Source organism: Cyprinodon tularosa, unplaced genomic scaffold (assembly GCF_016077235.1).
Source record: "Cyprinodon tularosa strain WSP-4 unplaced genomic scaffold, ASM1607723v1 ctg1147, whole genome shotgun sequence".
NCBI classification, from domain to species: Eukaryota; Metazoa; Chordata; class Actinopteri; order Cyprinodontiformes; family Cyprinodontidae; genus Cyprinodon; species Cyprinodon tularosa.
Genome location: NW_024037945.1, coordinates 47020 through 69182, shown reverse-complemented (window position 1 = coordinate 69182; position 22163 = coordinate 47020). Strand labels below are relative to the sequence as shown.

Below are 22163 nucleotides of genomic sequence, written 5' to 3'. Positions count from 1 at the left end.
TGCCGTTGTCTAGCCTGTATAGGTCTGTGCATCCCTCCATGGACATGCCTCCCCTGACCATCACTGACCCACCACTAAACCGGTCATGTTGAACGATGTTACAGACAGCATGTTCTCCAAGGCTTCTCCAGACCCTTTCACGTCTGTCATTGTTGCTCAGGGCGAACCTGCTCTGATCTGTGAAAAGCACAGGGCGCCAGTGGCGGACTTTTCAATTCCGGTGTTCTGTGGCAAATGCCAATAGAGCTCCACGGTGCCGGGCAGCGAGCACAGGGCCCACTAGAGGACATCGGGCCCTCAGGCAACCATCGTGAAGTCTGTTTCTGATTAATTGGTCAGAAACATTCACACTAGTGGCCTGCTTGAGGTCATTTTGTAGGGCTCTGGCAGTGCTCCTCCTCGCACAAAGGAGTGGATACCGGTCATGCTGATAGGTTGTAAACTTTCTATGACCCTGTCCAGCTCTCCTGGTGTAATTGCCTGTCTCCTGGAATCTCCTCCATGCTCTCGAGTTTGTGCTGGGAGACACAGCAAACCTTCTGGCAATGGCACGTATTTATGTGCCATCCTGGAGGAGTTGCACTGCCTGTGCAACCTCTGTAGGGTCCAGGTAACGCCTCATGCTAACAGTAGTGACAATGACCCTAGCCAAATGCAAAACTGGTGAAAAAAGTCAGAAAAAATGAGGAGGGGATAAAATGTCAGTTGCCTCCACCCATAAAACCATTAGTTTTGATGTAGTCTCGTTGTTGCCCCTCTAGTGCACCTGTTGTTAATTTCATTAACACCAAAGCAGCTGAAACTGATTAACAACCCCCTTTGCTACTTTCCTGACCAAATCAATATCCCAGAAGTTTAATTGACCTGATTTTATACTCTGGTTACAAAATGTTCCTTTTTTTTTTTTTTTAAAGTGTATGTAATTGAGGGAAATGAACTGGAAATAGATTACAAACCAATAAATGTTTAACCAACATTTAAGTTAAACATAAAATACCTTTTAGACATGGACTCTAAATCAGACGATTATTCTTTATTATCAATATATCTTAAAGAGACTAATTTGAATATTTGCAAACTTTACTAGGGACAGATGGTGCAGGGAGGATGATGAGTAGATATTCAACAACTCTTTTTTATTTTTTAAATTTTAGTGGCCCAAAAGAGTCTGAAAATGCAGGGTAGACAATAAAAAACTTTGAGCAACATGTACAATAAGCCCAATTTAAAAACCAATCAAAATGCTGCTCGCTGAAATTTTGGACCTTGAGTGTGAGGCCAGACGGGCTTTCATTGATGCTGAAGTTATAAGGGACCAACCTGCAAAAATCTTTGATGCATATCTGTGCTTCAAAGATGTTCCTAATGTATGTTTGAATTTATTTATTTATATTTTGGTGGGGTGGGGTGTTAGTGGCACTGTCACTGGTTGATTGACTCTGTCTAAGGCAATTGATGAGTTACCATGAATAGTGGATGGCACCAACAGCAGATACATTGAGGAAATTAAAGGAAGTTGGGCAGACTTTTGTTCAAAGGCGCAGTTCTTTGGTGTGAAGAAGAAAGCCCTGAAACACTTCTTTCCCCTTGGATGTCCATGGTGGTACTGTAAGTAGCTGTCCCTTATGCAAATGTTTAATTATTTAAGTCATATTAACACCATTACCTTTATCTTTTAATTCTTTAGTGGAACACAAGCTCACCCTTTTCAAAGTACTTCCTTCCCTTTTCCCCTCACCAACCTTACTACCAAAGAAGCTTGGAAGCAGCTGTGAGGCACTTCTGCGTGTCCTCAAGGTAAAAGCCTTCCTTACTGTTGTACATGCTCATATTTACAGCAATATAGTTTATGCAAGAAGGTATAAAGTACCTCAAGGGTCTCTCAAATTGCTTACTAATATATATGGGTTTTATATTTTATGTTCTTTGACAATCATACGAGTTTTGCCACTTTTATTTTACAAGTTTTCACAAATGTAGCACTTTTTTATACAAGTTTTGATCTAAGCACGAACATGTTTTTACTCTGTGTCCATAAGCTCTGAGCATGATGTCACCTGTTTTTGTACTCACGAGCTCTCGGTACCATGTTCTGAGCATGACTTAACTTGTTTTGGTATCCACAAGCTCTCAGAGCCATGCTCTGAGCATGATATAACTTGTTTTTTGTATCGGCTGTCCACAAGCCCTGGGTGAGATCAGGGGATGCCGGTACCATATTTTGGTTACTGTAATCATGCGCTCCAGGAGTGAGAGGGAGCGATCATTTTCCTGATTCGGCGAAAGATTTTCCTTAAAAGTTGTACCTCAAGGGTCTCTCAAATTGCTTACTGATATATATGAGTTTTATATTTTATGTTCTTTGACAATCATACAAGTTTTCACAAATGTAGCACTCTTTTTATACAAGTTTTGATCTAAGCACGAACATGTTTTTACTCTGTGTCCATGAGCTCTGAGCATGATGTAACCTGTTTTTGTATTCACGAGCTCTCTATACAATGCTCTGAGCACGACATAACTTGTGTTGGTATCCACAAGCTCTCGGAGCCATGCTCTGAGCATGATATAACTTGTTTTTGGTATCGGCTGTCCACGAGCCCAGGGCGAGATCAGGGGATGCCGGTACCATATTTTGGTTTCTGTAATCATGCGCTCAAGGCGTGAGAGGGAGTGATAATTTTCCTGATTGGGCGAAAGATTTTCCTTTGAAGTTGGGCATAAAGGACGGAGTGGCGGTTGGCACTGGCAGAGTCTGCTGGGGTTGCGTAAAAACGCCTAGCTGCTCATGTTGATAACCTGCCGGGGTCGACAGGCTCTCCGATCCTTTGTGTCACAGTAAGGGGAACAATATAATTTGTATCGGAACAATATAATTTGTATTCAGCACCGTTCTTTGGTTGATGTGCTTGCTTTGCTGTTTTCTGTGGTGGAATAAAACAACACATTTTACCCTAGCAGAAACAGTGTGTATGTATCTGTGTGTCATCTTTATTACCGACTCATCCCGATCCTGTCTGAATTTCACACTACATTTTCATATAAGGAAATAGAAAAAAAGCCACAAAACCTTTCAATAATTAATTTCCAAAACATTAAAAAATATACCATCTTTCATCAGGAAGTCCATAAACTGTAGTTAAAAGCCTTCAGCTGATCCAAAATGCTGCAGCCAGAGTTCTGATTTCTGAAATTAAAAAAAGAGATCATGTCTCTCATATCCTAGCTTCTCTTCATTGGCTTCCTCTCAAAGCAAGGATATAATTTAAAATCCTCCTCCTCAAACGGCCAAGCTCCATCTTATAGAAATCTGATTGTTCCTTATGTTCCTAACAGAGCACTTTGCTCTCAATCTGCAGGTTTACTAGGTGTTCCTAGAATTTCTTAAAAGTAGAATGGGAGGCAGATCTTTTAGTTATCAGGCTCCTCTCCTGTGGAACGACCTACCAGTTTTAATACGTGGGGCCTTTTAAGGGTGGACTTAAAACTTTACCTTCAGAGGAAAATCAGAGGCAGACCCAGCAGGACGCTGCACTCGTCTGCGATGAAGGCCGACCAACTGCTGCCTGGTACACGAAGCCTGGGCCGACAGCTCCAGGGCTGCATGTGCAGCGGAGCCAAACAACTCTCCAGGAACCACTAGAAGGCCAATCAGGTTTCTTCTACATGCCTCTGTTAGAGGAGACTGAGCCAGACAAACCTGGCGACGTGCCTGAACAAGGGTAGACAAGACACGTCCAATGTCCCTTGACAGAATAGCAAATGCATGGAGAGATGTGTCCATCAGTCCTTGAGTAGGGGCATTGATCGCACCACCTTCCAAAGAAGCTGAGAGACCCAGCAATAAATGCGACAATTACCAAGTCCCTCCAAATATGACCCAGAGTAATAGGCTCTACAGAGCAGCATATCAGTGACACGGTACTGAGGACAAGGACATCTGGCATTAGCTCTCAAAGCCTCTTGTGGCACCACAATGAGGGAAGCTATGGCCATCTCAATAGAAGGCATATGGCCCAAGCCAAAATTGGGCGCATCTTGCATGGCTGCCAGTGCCCTGCAATCAGAGGTTTAGCCGTGAAAAGGCCTTAGTGTCCGCCCAACAGGCATGGACCTCCTGCATACTCTGCAGACGGGGGAACCATAAAGGACGACCTTACAGTAGAACGCCCAAAGAAAGCACTGGAAGCCGCAGGTTGGTCCTGTGCAGTATCCAGCTGCAACGGGGCAAGAGCAGTTCTCAGAGCGCCCACTATTGAACCATCTTCCTCTGACTGAGAGCCAGAAGAGATATGCGAGCTGGTTTCTGAGAGAAGTGAGCCGGCTGCTTATTAGTAATATAGGCAGGCCCGGAAAGGGCTGCCAATAAACAAAATGCAAGCCCGGAAAACGGCTGCTATCAGAAAATATAGGCAAGCCCGAAAGCAGCTGTACAATAAACAAAAAGCCAGCCCGAAAGCGGCCGCACAATAAACAAAAAGGAAGCCCGAAAGTGGCTGCACAATAAACAAAAAGCAAGCCCGAAAGCGGCTGTACAATAAACAAAAAGCAAGCCCGCGAAGGGGCTGTACAGTAAACAAAAAGGCAAGCCCGCGGCTGCCAGTTAATAAGCTGGTTGGAGTTAGCTAACGCCGAAGCATCAGCAACAGGGAATCGCGGTGAGAACGTGTCTCCGCTTGCCGTCGATAAGGAGAGAAATACTTACTGGACAAAGAAACCAAGAAGTGTTAAGAGCTTGTGCTTTTGAGCTTGATTATATAGGCTCACAGGTGCACCGGGGGTCATACGTGACTATGTTGGTTTAAGATTCTCAACCTGTGCATGTGCAAGAGTGATAATTCGTGCTTTAAGCACAGCCTCTGGGGATCAGTAGGGATGAAATAGAACCATTTTTATATCCTTCATTCCTCTAGTTGCTTGGTTGTAGCGGCACTGGACACACACAGTTATAGCAACTGAAACACTTGTTTTATCAGGTGCCAAACCAACTGGGCCAGAATACGTACCTACATTATTTCCTAATCTAAGTTCTCCAACAAGCAAAGGAGGATGTATCCAATGGCCAGATTTGAACACACTCAGTCTCTAAAAAGCAAGAAAGATTAATGCTGATGAAGGAGCAACAAGAAAGACTGGAGAAGACAGAAGGTGAATGCCATTAAACTATTTATTTTAGATCTTTAGTTTGTCTTAAAATATTGAGAAAACATGGAAAAAGATTGTTTTTAATTTACATGAAACCATATAAAGAAGCACATTTTTACAATCCACAAGGTTTTTATTGCTGTTCATTTATTAATTTAGAAGTGATAACAATAATTGAAAACATCCACAGCAGAATATAATGCAAAAAATCAGTTGAATAAAATAGGCGACAGTTACTTTCAATCATAGCAGGTAAATAGAACATCTACAGAATCAAGATCAAAACTATAAGAATTAGTGTAAAGGAAAATTATACTTTAAAAAATTCTTTAAAAAGCAGATACTTCACACTTCTAGAGAAGTGTCAGATTTCTTAAATAAATCATTAAGACAAAGGCTTTTTACCAAGTTAAAGCAGGTTCAAACTGATTAGTAAAAATAACATTAATCTTGTTTATATTTTTAAACAAACATATTTTATCACTTTTGGACTTTTACCTGAACTGCAGACTCCAGCCTCTAAACTGAGTTCTTTGATGTCCCGTAGTTTAACCAAATAATCCCAGCACCCCCTTTCAAGGTGGCTGGAGCTACTTTGCAACATTAATTAGCTTGTAGCTGACTAACTCTGAGACTGACACACACTTATACACTCACCGGCCACTTTATTAGGTACCCCATGCTAGTAACGGGCTGGACCCCCTTTTGCCTTCAGAACTGCCTCAATTTTTTGTGGCATAGATTCAACAAGGTGCTGGAAGCATTCCTCAGGGAGTTTGGTCCATATTGACATGATGGCATCACACAGTTGCCGCAGATTTGTCGGCTGCACATCTATGATGCGAATCTCCCGTTCCACCACATCCCAAAGATGCTCTATTGGATTGAGATCTGGTGACTGTGGAGGCCATTTGAGTACAGTGAACTCATTGTCATGTTCAAGAAACCAGTCTGAGATGATTCCAGCTTTATGACATGGCCCATTATCCTGCTGAAAGTAGCCATCAGAAGTTGGGTACATTGTGGTCATAAAGGGATGGACATGGTCAGCAACAATACTCAGGTAGGCTGTGGCGTTGCAACGATGCACAATTGGTACCAAGGGGCCCAAAGAGTGCCAAGAAAATATTCCCCACACCATGACACCACCACCACCAGCGTGAACCGTTGATACAAGGCAGGATGGATCCATGCTTTCATGTTGTAGATGCCAAATTCTGACCCTACCATCCGAATGTCGCAGCAGAAATCGAGACTCATCAGACCAGGCAACGTTTTTCCAATTTTCTATTGTCCGATTTCGATGAGCTTGTGCAAATTGTAGCCTCAGTTTCCTGTTCTTAGCTGAAAGGAGTGGCACCCGGTGTGGTCTTCTGCTGCTGTAGCCCATCTGCCTCAAAGTTCGACGTACTGTGCGTTCAGAGATGCTCTTCTGCCCACCTTGGTTGTAACGGGTGGTTATTTGAGTCACTGTTGCCCTTCTATCAGCTCGAACCAGTCTGGCCATTCTCCTCTGACCTCTGGCATCAACAAGGCATTTCCGCCCACAGAACTGCCGCTCACTGGATGTTTTTTCTTTTTCGGACCATTCTCTGTAAACCCTAGAGATGGTTGTGCGTGAAAATCCCAGTAGATCAGCAGTTTCTGAAATACTCAGACCAGCCCTTCTGGCACCAACAATCATGCCACGTTCAAAGTCACTCAAATCACCTTTCTTCATAATGATGCTCGGTTTGAACTGCAGGAGATTGTCTTGACCATGTCTACATGCCTAAATGCACTGAGTTGCCGCCATGTGACTGGCTGCTTAGAAATTAAGTGTTAACGAGCAGTTGGACAGGTGTACCTAATATAGTGGTCGGTGAGTGTAAATGTCCCAAATCTTCATCTGAGACTCCTCTACAGAGGATCTACTTCATTCTAATATCCATAATATCCATCCAAATAGCTCCAACACTGTGCCAAAAAATCTTTGGCCATTTAAATCTAACTTACTCAGGCCCAAATAATGAACTTTCAAATATCCACATCCACATATTCATCCAGGACCTTAATATTTACCAGATTTACAATATAACATCTTAGCTGTTCTAGTTTCTATATAAACAGAGCTATTAATTAATGGCTTTCTTAAAACTTTACTAATAAAAGACCATTAACCCGTGAGTTTCTCATGTAATGAGGTGAAGGATTTTCTAGATGGACATTTTATCAGCAGTCAAACATGTAAAACACCTCTACTGTTCATTCCTGTCGCATCTAACTGCTGCGACTTAAGAGAAACAAATTGTCTTATAAAAATATAAATCATTCCACATCATGCTTGAATAAACGTCATCTGAATACTCCGTTATCTTCTCGTTAACTTTTATCACAAATCTTTCAGGAAAACAGCTTCACACCTGTGTGAGTTATCATGTGTCCAGTCAAATTACCTTTTTGAGTAAAACTTTTGCCACAAATCGTGCAGGAAAAAGGTTTCTCACCTGTGTGAATTCTGATGTGTTTAGTCAAACTACTTTTTACAGTAAAATTCTTGTTACAAATGTTACAGGAAAAGGGCTTCTCACCAGTGTGAATTCTCATGTGAGACATCAAAGTACCTTTTTCAGTGAAATTCTTGTTACAAATGGTACAGGAAAAAGGCTTGTCACCTGTGTGAATTATCATGTGAGAAGTCAAATGACTTTTTCCAGTAAAAGTCTTGTTACAAGTGGTACAGGAAAATGGCTTCTCCCCTGAGTGAATTCTCATGTGAAAAGTCAAACTACTTCTTTCAGTAAAATTCTTGCTACAAATGGTACAGAAAAAAGGTTTCTCACCTGAGTGAATTCTGATGTGTGTATCAAGCCTATATTTTCGTGTGAAGCTTTTTCCACAGGATAGACATTCAAAAGGTTTCTTACCAGTGTGGATTGCCATGTGAGAAATCAAACTACCCTTTCCAGTAAAATTATTGTGACAAATGGTACAGGAAAAAGGCTTCTCACCTGTGTGAATTCTGATGTGTCTATCAAGATCAGATTGCTGAGTGAAGCTTTTTCCACAGGACAGACATTCAGAATGCTTATTACCGGTGTGGATTGTCATGTGAGAAATTAAACTACCTTTTTTAGTAAAATTCTTGTTACAAATTGTACAGGAAAAAGGCTTCTCACCTGTGTGAATTCTGATGTGTCCATCAAGACTAGATTTCCAAGTAAAACTTTTTCCACAGGATAGACATTCAAAAGGCTTCTTACCAGTGTGGATTGTCATGTGAGAAATCAAACTACCTTTTTCAGTAAAATTCTTGTTGCAAATGGTACAGGAAAAAAGCTTCTCACCTGTGTGAATTCTGAGGTGTGACTCAATATTAGATTTCTGAGTTAAGCTTTTTCCACAGGAAAGACAGTCAAAAGGTTTCTCACCAGAGTGAATTCTCATGTGAGTTGTCAAACTACTTTTTACGATAAAATTCTTGTTACAAACGGTACACAAAAACGGCTTCTCACCTGTGTGAATTCTGATGTGTCTATCAAGATCAGATTTCTTTTTGAACATTTTTCCGCAGGACAGACATTGATAAATCTTCTTACCTGTATGAGTTCTCATGTGATCCATTAAATGTTCTTTTTTCAGAAAGTTTTCTCCACATGTCAAACATGGGAAAGGTTTCTCTCCCGTATCTTCTGTCTGCTGCTTCAGAACAAGCTGCTCGTCATGCTCACTTATGAGAAGCTCCATGGTTTCCTCTTTTGTCCAGGGATGTACCGGCTTTTGCTGCTGTTCTTTCATCCATGGAGCTTCTGGTTCCAAATCCTCCTCTTTTCCAACATAATCTTGCGGGCAGTCTGGAAAGACAAACACAGCAGAAAGACTTTGTCATTAAGAATCTGTAGGTAATCCATTCAGAAAGATTTTCAAGTTTAGATGATAAATGTAGAAATAACCTTGCCAGATGTAGTACTCTGTGATTGTGATGTCTGAGCTGCATTGCATGCTGGGAGATGTAGTTCCAGTCTGTTTGTATGCACGAATGACAAAAACATGACGACTCATGGGATTAAGTCTTGGTTGATGTGACGAGGCTAAATAGAAATGTTTGCGGGTGGTCGGTCAGATGTTTAAATTGCATCATCTGCTAAGCAGTATCCGCCATGGTGTTGCATCTTGTTTGGTCATGCCACCAACCTAGCGTAAAGCGGTGCACATTCTGCATAAATGGACCATAGATGGACCATGGCAGTGGTGAAAATAAGCCGGAAACGTTTGATGCTGTGCACTCGACTCTGAAAAACTCTGCTGTTCCAGCTTTGCTTTTACAGAAATGCGTCTTTGCGCATGTGTAGCTCAGAGTCTACGTATTATGCTCCACACTAATGGTTTGCTCTCAGCAGTATGGCTCTTCCTGCACTAGCTACTTAATAAAGTATGTGGCTGATCATCATCTGCCAAGCGTAAAAAATCCTTTTGTCTAACTATCAATATCTTTCTATCCATTTGAAAATTTCAAAAATGTTGTAAATATATTGAAATTTAGGTCCGGATTGCAATGGCATTATAAGGCAATTATGTAGGTTCTCTGTGTATTTTTATTTTTTTTTATATCAGACCCCCAGGAATTTTAATCTGCTTTGACCACTGGGCAGCGGTAACCAAGGGGAAAATACTCAGAAATAAAGCCAAATTTGCCAAAGTAGAAAGAATAATGTTTGTTGCTCTTTTGGAGCAATGAAGGTTTTATTGATCTGTGTGTAATGCATAATTCATAGTACACCAGGAAGTGTTTGGTTTTAGAAACCTTGTCAAAAACCATTGCTTTATTGTAAATTTTGTTACCTCGTTTGCTATATTAACCAATTTGATGTATTGATGTAGATCTGCAATTTTCACAACTTTTGTGTGACACTTTTGTATGAAGTAGAGCAGTAATTCATGAAAAGGTATATTTGAATTCTAGGGATGAATTTTTTTCTAAAAAAAAAAAAAAAAAAAAACCTGACTAAAATTAGACTGAAACCTTTTTGAGGTTTAGTTGACTAAAACTGACTAAAACCATCACATATTGTACTTACTAAAATGTAACTATAACTAATAGTTTTCATCTTAAGATGAAAACTAAGGCTAAATCTAAGACAGCTGTCGAAAAACAACACAGGTATTCAGAACAAGCTGCTCTTCATGCTCACCTATGGGGAGCTCCATGGTTTCCTCTTTTGTCCAGGGATGTTCTGGCTTTTGATGCTCTTCTTTTATCTGCAGAGGTTCTGGTTCCTCTTGGTCCAAACGGGAATTGCTCTCCTTTTCAAAGAGCTGCTGGTCAGAGAAATCCTCTTCTTTTCCAACAGAATCCTGCAGGTGGTCTGGAAAGACAAACAAACTGTCCTTGAGTTTGAGTTTGAGTAGCGAGTGGATCCTGTTAAGCAAACCGAAGATATAAAATTCATTCTGGCCTAAATTTGCTTATTAATTAATTAATTATTTTCTGAATACGTTTAAAATAATATAAGATAAAAACTGTCCATTAACAATGCTCCCTCACAAAAAAAAAAAACAAATACTCAGAAGCTCCATGGATCACAAGGGGTTTGCAAAATCCTCTCCAGCAACCTGAAGCTAATAAGTTCATTCTGGCCTAAATTTGTTTCTAGGGCTGGGTACCGAACATCAGTCCTTTTATGGTACCGACCGAAATGCTTCGGTTCTACAGAGTATCGAAACATGCCTCGTCTTTCGGTACCAAGTTTCGGTGATTGGCTGTAACACTTAACGTGACTGCGTCATCCAGGAAAAATACACAGGTGGTCCCGCCTACAGCCAGGGTTCATGTGTATCTGTTGTGAACTGGTTGTGAGCTTCGCGGAACCCCTTTAAAATGCCCCCCAGGTCAAAAGTGTGGCTTCACTTTATTAAGACTGATGCCAATAGTGCGCAATGTAATACATCGTGCACGGAAACAATTTAAGATCAGAAAGATGCTCCGTGTTTGACAGCAAGAAGAGCGGACCGCAGCCGGCGCGACCATCCTCCTCTCAGCAGCCCGTGGGCGGAGCAAAGCCAGAGCGGAGTGAATCATGCTGCTTTCACACCGGATGCAGCAAGAGCAGCAAAATCACGTCTGCTGCTTCCTTTTTGCTGCTTGTACCAGCTTCTGACGCGCGGCTGAAGCAGCTTTGCTGCTCTGGCTGCGCGGTGCAAAAGTGTGTCTGACGCGCGTTGGGCGGAGCTACTCTATCCTTTATTTGCTGTGATCAGTGGGAATAAAGTAGTTTTATTATGTTTTTAAGTGGGAAAATCCACCTGAAAACTTAATCAGTGCAGTCAGTTCATCCAGATTAACATCTTGCCTTCATATATTTCTGTCGGAGCCGTTCAGACTCTCACATACCAGCGGTGCGCTGTCAGTAGGATCCCATTCAACGGGCTTGTTTGTCTCCTGAGAAAGCAGACATGTTAATTTTTCTAAAGAAAAACTGCTAAGTAATGAAGTGAATAGTGAATATTAGACACTGACTTGTCTGCAACTGTTCTTCTTCACTGAAATTTTTTTTTTTATGTAAGAGGAAAAATGTAAATAGAAAAATCAGAGTACTTTACGCAATCACATTGTAATCAGAGTACAATCACAGTACTTTATTATGTGGTGGAATTTTCTTTTTCTTGGAATTGATATTATAAAACTGGTATCGAAAAAAGTATCGTTCAGGAACCGGTATCGAAGTGAAGGTATCGGTATTGGTACTAGGGTTGTCACGATACTAAACTTTTCAACTCGATACCGATACTAAGTAAAATATTCGATACTCGATGTTATTTTCGATACCAAAAGAATAAAAACAAAGACTCCAAAATTCAACAGAATTTTTTTTAATTATTAAACGAAATACAATAAATAGATAAATAAATACAATAAACAATATTTTGAGGTTGTATGCTGTGCACAATATTAAGCAAGCTTGATAAAAAACTTACAAAATTAAAATGAAGTGTTCCTTCCTTGGCTATGCTTTGCACACAGAACAATGACACTAGCCAAACCGGTTAAGAAACAAAAATAATTCTCAGCAGCTGCACCTGTTACAGAAAAAAAGTCTGAAACCGAAAAGTGCACAGAATTATTCAATCACACAGTGGTCAGAAAGTGCATTTTCCTTTCATCTGCGCATAAAATGAATGACTGTTTAGGTGCCACTGATGGTGGCACTGTATCGATACTTTTTAAAATGAGTATTGTATCCGGATACAACTTTTCAGTATCGATACTTTTTTGAGTATTGATACTTTTGACAACCCTAATTGGTACCGGTACCAAAACTTTTTGACCAATACCCAGCCCTATTTGTTTCCACATAAAAAATTTGAGAAATAAAAGTATTTACATCCAACACCACAATGTCTGTCTGGCAAATGAAGTAATGTGACACCCTAGCCTCAGCAGAGCTTCCTGTACACCTCTGCCTGAAAGAGACAGACCCCTGCTGAACGTATCAAAGTCTGAGCTGATTTTAAATGTTTTCAAATGAAATGTTCCCTGTTCTATTTTATTGAAAAGAAGCATAATGGTAAGAAAGAGAAAAACAAATGCCTAAATGATAAAGCCATCTGTAGCAGCTTCCTCATTTTTACAAAAAATGTAGCCATCACCGTGGTGATGTTTAGAATCCCGTTCCCAGCACCAGCCCTAAAGAGAATCCAGCCTTGGAGGATTTTGAGGAGATAAGGAAAGCACTGGATTTCCTTTTTGGAGAAAACTCTGCCATTCGGCTCAAGCAAAAGTCCATTCTGGATCTGGTTGAAGAGATAAAGGCTTTGTGACTGCTGAATGACATAAAGAAAAAACTGATTGTAGTTTTTGGAAGATAGAGTGGCTGACTTGGAACAGTACACCAGAATGAATGATGTGATCATCACCGTGTTTCAAGCCCCGCTTTTATGCCAGTGTGTTTGCAGGGCCTTGTCCGGTTGGTGAGCCGTCACCCGATGAGATAAAGTCCACTGAAGAACAGGTGACCTCTTTCCTCTTGTCGAAGGGGATAAAGCTCGAATGTACCTCTGTTCAAGCGTGCCATGAGGTTCATCATGAGGTTCATTAACCGGAAACAAAAAAAAAAATGCTCGGCTTTAACAGGGAAATCTGCTTAATAGGTAAGCAGAACATCGACATTGTGAGGAAAGCCGGGTTCCTGAGGAAGCAGAAGGAGATCCAGTCCACATGGACCACAAAATGTAAGGTATTCATCAAGCTGAATGGAACACCGGAGGAGGCGAAGGTTCTGGTCATTCAGGACATCACAGAGGTGGATAAATATGACTGAACTCTTCAAGGAACATTTGGAGCACAGCTGATATCATGCACAACTCGCTGTCACCATGTCACAAGTTACAGCAACTGTTTCTTCGCCGCTTTAAGTTTATATGCACACTTCAACAACATAGAAGACTGTCTGAAACAGTTTAAACAGCCATTTAGCATCATGACCATCTGTAGAAGGTAGTGAGGATGGGTGGGGGCAGGTGGGCTCTCCTCAACCTCCACAAGAAGTTAATGCCCTTTTGATCAGTGAGGTGGTGTTTACAGTGCAGGTGAGGGAGTCTGATGTGCACCCCCAGGAATTTGGTGCTGCTGACCACCTCTACAGCTGAGCTGTTAATGACCAGTGGAGCGTGGTTAGGACGGTTCTTCCTGACGTTAACAATGATCTCCTTCATCTTCTCCACGTTCAGGATCAGGCTGTTATCTTTGCACCAGTCCACCAGCTGCTCCACCTCCTCTCTGTAGTCCAGGTCGTTGTTGTCTCTGGCCCACCACCGTGGTGTCGTCTGCAAACTTCACCATGTGATTGGTGGTGAAACTGGGGACGCAGTCATGTGTCATCAGGGTGACAGCAGGGGGCTCAGGACGCAGCCCTGAGGGGAGCCTGTGCTTAGACTGATGACATCAGAGGTGTTGTGTCCAACCCGGAGTGACTGAGATCTGATGGTGAGGAAGTCTAGCAGCCAATTGCGCAGGGGTGTATTGAAGCCCAGATGTTCCAGTTTGCCCATCAGCTGCTGTGGGATGATGGTGTTCAAAGCTGAACTGAAGTTCAGGAACAGCATCCGCACATGGGTGTTCTTCTCCTCCAGGTGTGCCAGGCTCAGTGGAGCGGTTTCGTCGGTAGGTGAACTGAAACAGGTCGAATGTTGGCGGTGTGACGATGTGTTCTTTAAAGGGATAGTTCGGTATTTTTGACATGAATCTGTATGGCATCCCGATCACCAGCGGCATGCAATCACACTGACTTACCCCTGGCAGCGTCCTGTGAGCAGAGTTATCGTCCAGTTTTGGTCAAGCCGAAAGTAGTCCTGCAGGTTTTTAGGTACAGCGAAATAAAACGTTTCTCTTCCCAAAACATTATGTGTCCAAAAGAGTGATATTTTCGCATCCCAAAAACATTGTAGTGGAAAAAGTCACACGTCGTTATCAATTGGTCCTATTTTCTCTCTGTTCGTATCAGTGCGCGCCGTCATTCAGACAGCGAGCCCAACAACAGCCATGTCTCCTTCCGCGGCGGAGGGAGACATGGCTGTGGTTCGGCTTCGCTGATCTAAGCGTTATAGCCTTAGCCCCTCCAGGCTAATAGGATTGTCCAGTATTCCTGGATGCAGCTATGACTCTGTCAGAATGATGGCGCAGCAGTTACATCTCTTCTTTCTTGAAGACAGTTCCAGTCAGATATCATACAATTTGTTTTCCTGTGAGCGGACGTTGGAGAGCAGGATTGATGGAAGCGGAGGTCTGGGGGGATTTCTCTTTAGCTTTGCAGTTAGCCCCCCTCTGCATCCTCGCTTTCTCCGTCTTGCACATCTCTTCCTCCGGCAGTTACGTTCCGCTGTTTTTTTGTTTACATCCGTCCGTAGTACTCTGCAGGTTTTTAAACGGTCAAAAATGTCTAGATTTAAAACATTTTGTGACTAAACTCCAGCATGCGTTGACATCATAGATCATAGATGTGGGTTTGATGTCTAGTCTGTATAGTATTAAGCGGCATATTAGGAGCCGTTCTTGGCCGCTGCTTTGGAGCGCCTCCATGGCAACTGTGCAATGACACTGTACATTAGCATTAGTCTGTTTAAAAAAAAAAGGGGGGCAGACTGATGTTTTTCAACATGTACTGGGATGAGGAGGGGAGGTGAATGACATAGCAGTACCAAGTCACTGCAACTTCAGGAAAAAGGAACGTAAGAAACTAGACCTGGAGAAAACCTGGAAGGTCAAGGCATCAGTGGTGCCTGTGGTCATTGGGGCACTCGGGGCAGTGACCTCCAAAATTGAGGTGTGGTAACAGCAGATCCCTGGAAATACATCAGACATCACAGTCCAGAAAAGTGCAGTTCAAGGAACAGCAGACACTGCGCAGAACCCTCAAGCTTGGAGAAAATAAAAGTGAGACCGTATGGAAGTAAATCTGTGCCTCTGGGACCCCTCAATGGGGTCACTGAAATATAAATGCATGTTTGTACTTACTCTGTGTTAAAATATATTCAGAAAACTCATTGTTGCTAAATCTATATAGTTGAAATTTTATTTATGTTCACTTCAAGCTAAAAATTCACATTACTATTTCACAGTTAATACAGTTTCAATACCTGGTTTTTTTTTATTTGACTTTTCATCATTAAAAAAACAGCATATAAAAAAATTGAGCCTTTCAAAATTAAAACTCAATATTTTCAGCAACTGAGATTCAATTGGCTCAATTTTACTGTTAAATTCAGCGTCTAAATTCAATGTAAAAAGGGAAGGGTTACTTTAGGTCACAGACATTAGCAATGGATCGTGGCGTCCAACACCCAGCCAATCCTGTTACAGTTTCTTAGTCCCGTGATGGGACGTTTGTGGCGCTCATACTGAAGGAAAACCAGCATCACAGACGCGGACATGCAAGGTAACGCTAACGCATAGGAGAGTTAATTGCTTTCATTTTTCTGTAGTATTGCAGCAAGTTGCAATTGCAAGCAAGTATTGTAACTGGATTGGCTGGTTGTATTGTATTGTAATTGTAATCAGACCAGAGAGGTTGCAGAGATAGGATGGTACCAAATAGCAAATAAATGTTAGAGAAGGATTTTAAAGAACTCCAGTATCACAGTCTGCCACATCATCACATCATTACATGTTTGTGAATAAGGAGACATCGCTGGCTACAGACATATGAAAACAATACAGTGTAGGGCTGCAACTAACGATTATTTTAAAAATCGATGAATCGGCCGATTATTTTTTCGATTAATCGATGAATCGGACAAAAAATATTTTTTATATTAACCTTTTTATTCCAAAATAAACATTTTAGACAGAACAAACAAGCACACAAGTACAGGTTGCTCATTAACTGTACTGGTACAATATGAAAAATAAATGTTACGCAAACTTACATGAGAAATGTAGCTGTACATTCACAAAATATAGGCTACTTTGTTTCATAAAGCACAAAAAAAGACATTTTTGTTTTTAAAGCCCCTAAGGGGTTCAAACAATAGGTCCCCCCATTTAAACAAATGAGTTTTTTTTTAGACTAGAAGAGTTCTGCCTTTTAAGACAGGAAAGTATAACAGTTAAAGATGCTACTTGAGAAAATACTGAACCATAGAGATAAAAAATAGCCCTGTGATTCAAATTATAAATTGTATTTGGAATAAAAATGAGAGAACTAGGGGTGGTAAAAAACACATCCTCCAAAGACAGATATTTACATGGGAATGTGGCATATAATTAATTGACATATTACTAATCCTGCTGGATTTTATTCTGCTTTACTTCCATAAATTGCAGGATCTTCTTTTCTTTATCTTTGCCAGAAGATTTACACTTTAAAAGCCTTGCCCTCATAATTTGCAAGTTAATTTATTTATAAAGAAAATATAAACGGTGCTTAAGCTAATTCAAATGAAATCAAAAGTAAAATAAGTAGCCAACCTTATCCCTGTCTGTAACCTACTAACAAGGTAAGGAAATTATCAGATGAGCTACCTGAGAAACTAACGTTACGTTTCCCCACTTTAAAACCAAACAAACATGGTTACTCATCCTGCTGATCAGCTCTCTTCACTGCCATTGAAGGCTCCAACGTGTTTTCTTTTCAGGTGCTGCATCATAACAGTGCTGCTTCCGTGCCATGTTAATTTGTTTTGACAAAAGTTGCATGTTACGACTTTTTTCACTTTACAAAGCGCAGGCTATTTTAATTATTGTGATCAATTTGCGCCGTCAATCCCGGAGCATGCGCGCTTCATTTGCAGTCTGGACGCTGAGGGTAAACATCCTGCGGCTCTGAGAGCAGCGCTGAGAGGGACTCCTGCGGGAGAACGGGGTTGGGATGGGGTAGGCGCCCCACGGCAGAGTAGGAACGATACATGCTTTCACATAAGAGTCTCCAAAAGCCGCCAGTGACACCGTAAAAAGTCGCCAGATTTGTCGCTAGTTGCTTTTTTGAAAAATAGTCGCTGGAGTAGTCTGAAAAGTCGCTAAATATAGCGACAAAGTCGCCGAGTTGGCAACACTGCACCTGCGGCGCTGACTCGCTCTGACGTATTTTTTTTTTCTTCCCCCGTTTCAGTCAAGTGGATGTGATGACGGCGGCGGCGGATGACGCATTAATCGCGTGACACAACTAATCGATGATGAAATTCGTTGCCAACGCTTTTAAACTTCGATTTTTATTGATTCGTTGTTGCAGCCCTAGTTCAGTGTATTTAAATATTATTAGTGTAGTTAAGAGTAATAGAATACTCTGATAGGCGGTACCGTATGCACAGCCACCCATACATTTTTTTTGTTTGTCATTACTATTTACAGAAACATATTTCTACAGGCAGGAGTGGACTGGTACAAAAAAATTGGCCCTGGCATTTTGGACTAGACTGGCCCATCACATTTCTTTGGGTGTACTGAATGTTTATACCATCTGTGCAACACCAGCTGTGCAACACCTTGAGGCCAGGTTCATGAAAATTAGTGAGAGTGGACACTTAAAATACTTCCAAAATCTTAATTTATTAACACTGTAAAATGTAAACTCCACCACAGCAACAGTTCTTAGATCAGGGAGAGGGAGAGAAAGAGAGAGAGAGTGAGAGAGAGTGAGTGAGTGAGTGAGTGAGTGAGAGAGAGAGAGAGAGAGAGAGAGAGAGAGAGAGAGAGAGAGAGAGAGAGAGAGAGAGAGAGAGAGAGAGAGAGAGAGAGAGAGAGAGCTCACAGGAAAAGGATGCCAATGACAAATTGATGAATCATTAGAAATCCTGTCAGAGAGGAAGCACTCAGTGTAGGCTACAAAAAAATCATTAGCCATTAGTGCTAGCAGGAAGTTTATGGGTAGCAGCACCTGTGTTTACTAAACTAACTTTACCATGGAACATTAACCAACATATTTTTAATGGGGTTATTAAATCATATTCATCAAGGGGTTGGTTGGTTTATCCTATCATCATTACCAGACATCCCAAGTTCCAAAAACTAATTTCAGGGAGATGCTTGTACCCCAACCGCCCACCCCCCAGGGAACAACAGACCCACACCGTGCCCCATACATACACACTGAAGGCCAGCAACTTTTCAACAACTGATATAATTATAGGAGATATTATTATTAACTAACAGTAATTTCTTAAACACTAAACAGAACAGTAGAGGTCTTTTATTTTTAATACTTTCAATCTTGTAGCCTTTAACATCAGCTGTGTTTTCTGTTTTTCATGGAACTTCAGCATACAGTTCACCTCGCCACGGTGTCATCATTCCTCACCATGGCCGGTTCTAGACAGGGGCCAACGGGGGCCAGTTCCCCTGTAGATCATGTCCTGGCCCCTGTAATGGCCCCTGTACTGAAGACATAATACTTAAAAGAAATTCTAATAATGATCTGGGCTGGAACAGACATGATTACTGATAGGTCCTTTGGATCTATTTTATTATTTTTCTTTACAAATTCTGTTTTACTAATTATTCAAAAACAATAAGGTGATAGCTTCAGTGATATTAAGATAGGCTGCCAGTTTTCATCTACTAAATGTTTTTTTTCCACAGCAAATACTTAATAAAATGCTCTAATTTTTACAGATGAATTTAACAGTTGAGTTTCAATTCAAATTAATAGAAAACTAGTTTTAACTTAAATTAAGTAAAAAAACATGTAAAATTCCTACATTTTAAATGTATATTGACCTCATAAGAAAAACAATTTTTATTGAACCTAATTGAAAAGAAATTTCACTTCATGCAGCTCTCTTAATATATTTGAATCTCTTGCCCTGTTTTTCATTTGATGCTTTTTTGTGCCCCCATGAAAACACGCTGGCCCCCTCCTGGCCCCCCTGGTACATTTGGTCTAGATGTTTTCGTAACCAGAGAAACTTATCGGATTGATCCAATCAGCTCTCTGATCAACCAGTCGCCTGGAACGCTGTTCGAACAGAGCATCGCTTTGGACAGATACGCTGCACAGCTTTCACCTTGTTAGCTGGGCCATCGCAGTAATTCTAATCCGCACATGATGCATGAATCATTGCATTGCCTGCACGCTCTCACTCGCATTAAAAAAACACCACCTCACAGAGTCTAAAATCCGGGATCATTTATCAGACTAGCGGGCAACAACTATCGATATCAGGGAGACTCCCGGAACTTCCGGGAAACTTGGGATGTCTGCATTACATAGTTTGGGGCTCTGAAAACTGTCCGGCTTACCGCAGGTTCTACTACTGCAGCAGCCGCACTGACATGTTCACTGCTCGGTTCGCCATCGCCTCCGCTACAACCACCACCACCACCATCATAATTTACTTTAGACACTGGAGCAGATGAAGGGCCTGCTAATGGGAACACGTCAGTCAGTTTGACACATTTCGCTGCGTCCGTTTGAAGAACTCGTTTCTTTGCGTTTCTTATCCATTACTACTGTGAACACCGCTGCACAAAGTTCCAATGGAGAGTGAAGGTGTTTTTCTACTTTGTGATTGGCCTAGCCCTTTAGACTGTCAGTGATGATAACCAATGAGCTGCAGTAGCCTGTGGTAAGAGCCGGATGATCGGAACAGACTCTTGTGCTGCTGACTTTATTTTTCTTCATGCATTATGCAAATATAACGAGGCCGATAGATAATAGTAATGATAAAAAAATAAAAAATAATCATAATAATACATATTATTAATATACATGTCGGGTCTGCCGGCCCAAACAGCACGTCGGCCCATCGGGCAAATGCCCAGTACGCCCGACCAGTCCATGACTAACTAGAGGTATATACAAATATAATGTGTGTTTTTACTATACTGTAAAAATGTCCAAAGCTGTATATTGATTATCTATTCTTCAGCTGCAAAGTATTTATATTTGCAAAAACACTGTACAGTACAGTTTATTTATTTTCTTATATGCATTTATATTGTATGTAAACGTTATTTTTTGCAATGTTTAGCTTTTTTGTTTTTTTATTTATACAGTTTTATGTTTTCCTTATTTGTTTTTTTTTTGACTCTTTCACTTATTCTATTATTTTTCTACACTTTTTAATCTTTTGCTGCTGTAACTCCACTATTTCCCCACAGTGGGAGATTCTATTCTATCTATTCTGCTGTTTATTTAGTAATGTCTTCCAAAGCTCTGATGCCCTCATGAAGTTCTCCCTCCAGCCCTGATGTCAACAGTCTGTTGATTTAAACAAAACACGCTGCAGTGCTGAGGCATCCTTCTAATGTTCTGCATAGAGCAGCAGGTCGACCTCCCCAAGATGGCGGCCGTAATTTCTGCGCAGCCAGTCCATGCGGGGTCTACTCTTATATTATGTCCATGACTGCAACGGCTTTTTCCGAGTGCAGTGAACTCGGAGGGAAGAAGAGGTTTAACTGGAGCAAATTACTAACTAGACCGCAGTCATTAAAACCCAATGCTGTAAGTGAGCGAACTGACCGCAGTAAGATGGCCGCCAGAAATCCGCTTTAGCTAAGCATCTTGATCTCCTCTAATCAATTTTCCAATCAGATGAGGCTAAAATCCACAGTGTGCATCATCAGGGAATCGTTTCTATCAGGTGTTTCCTACCTATCCGGTGTAAGATGATCTGGGGGATCCTGGTGAAATCCAGCAGTAGATGTTGATCGTCCATCTTTTCCTCCGAATTGACCAAACTCCCTTTTAACTCCGTGAATGTTTCTTCAGCAGGAGTTAACTGCTCGGTGATAAACTCTCCTTGAAGCTGGACTGAAGACATTCTCAATGCAAACACTCCCAGATTATCACCCTCTCTACAATGATTCCACACACAAGCTAAGCTAATGCTGCTAATGCTACCTGATCCCTACCAGCAGCCCATTGCGCATGCGCAGCTACCTCTACATCCGGCTCATCCTGGTTATTGATGTGGATTTAACGTTGCTGTTTAAACAGAAAAACAAGGACAATATTTCAGATTCAGTTATCGTTCAACAATGTTTAGATGAAAAATACTATGGATATTTGTTTTATTTATGGATACATTTCTACGGATGCTTCAAAAGATTCAATAACAGGAATGGTGTTTACTTTGTAGTTCCAGAATTTAATTTTAAATCAGGTAGAAGAATCAGAAGAGTTTTGGAAATGCTGCGTAGACACTAAAAAAACTTTGAGCAACATGTACCCATGAATGCCCAATTCAAAAACCAATCAAAACGCTTCTCACTCAAATTTTGGACCTTGAGTGCGAGGCCAGACGGGCTTTCATTGATGCTGAAGTTTTGAGGGAAGAAGACGACCTACAAAAATCTTTGATGCTTAGAGTGTCCCAATGACCTTAGGAGCTATGCTGTCTGGGGGGTTTATGCCCCCTCATAGGGCAGACAGGTCCTAGGTGAGGGACCAGACAAAGAGCAACCTAAAGGCCTCTTATGATGAGAAAGACAAATGGATCTAGTGCTCCCTGGCCCGGACGCGGGTCACCGGGGCCCCACTCTGGAGCCAGGTCTGGAGGTGGGGCCAGCTGGCGAGCGCCTGGTGGCTCAGGCGTTTACCCATGGAGCC

General features: G+C 41.4%; 1 protein-coding gene across 1 annotated transcript; it reads right to left on the bottom strand.

Moving 5' to 3' along the window:
- Positions 1–6876: 6876 nt before the first annotated feature.
- LOC119796336 (gastrula zinc finger protein XlCGF57.1-like) lies at positions 6877–21262 on the bottom strand. Its single transcript, XM_038304843.1, has 3 exons — positions 21207–21262; positions 10317–10490; positions 6877–8978 (listed from the first exon to the last, which is right to left on the bottom strand). Exons 2-3 carry the CDS (start codon positions 10330–10332, stop codon positions 7528–7530), a joined length of 1467 nt encoding a protein of 488 aa, XP_038160771.1. The 5' UTR covers positions 10333–10490; positions 21207–21262; the 3' UTR covers positions 6877–7527.
- Positions 21263–22163: the final 901 nt, after the last annotated feature.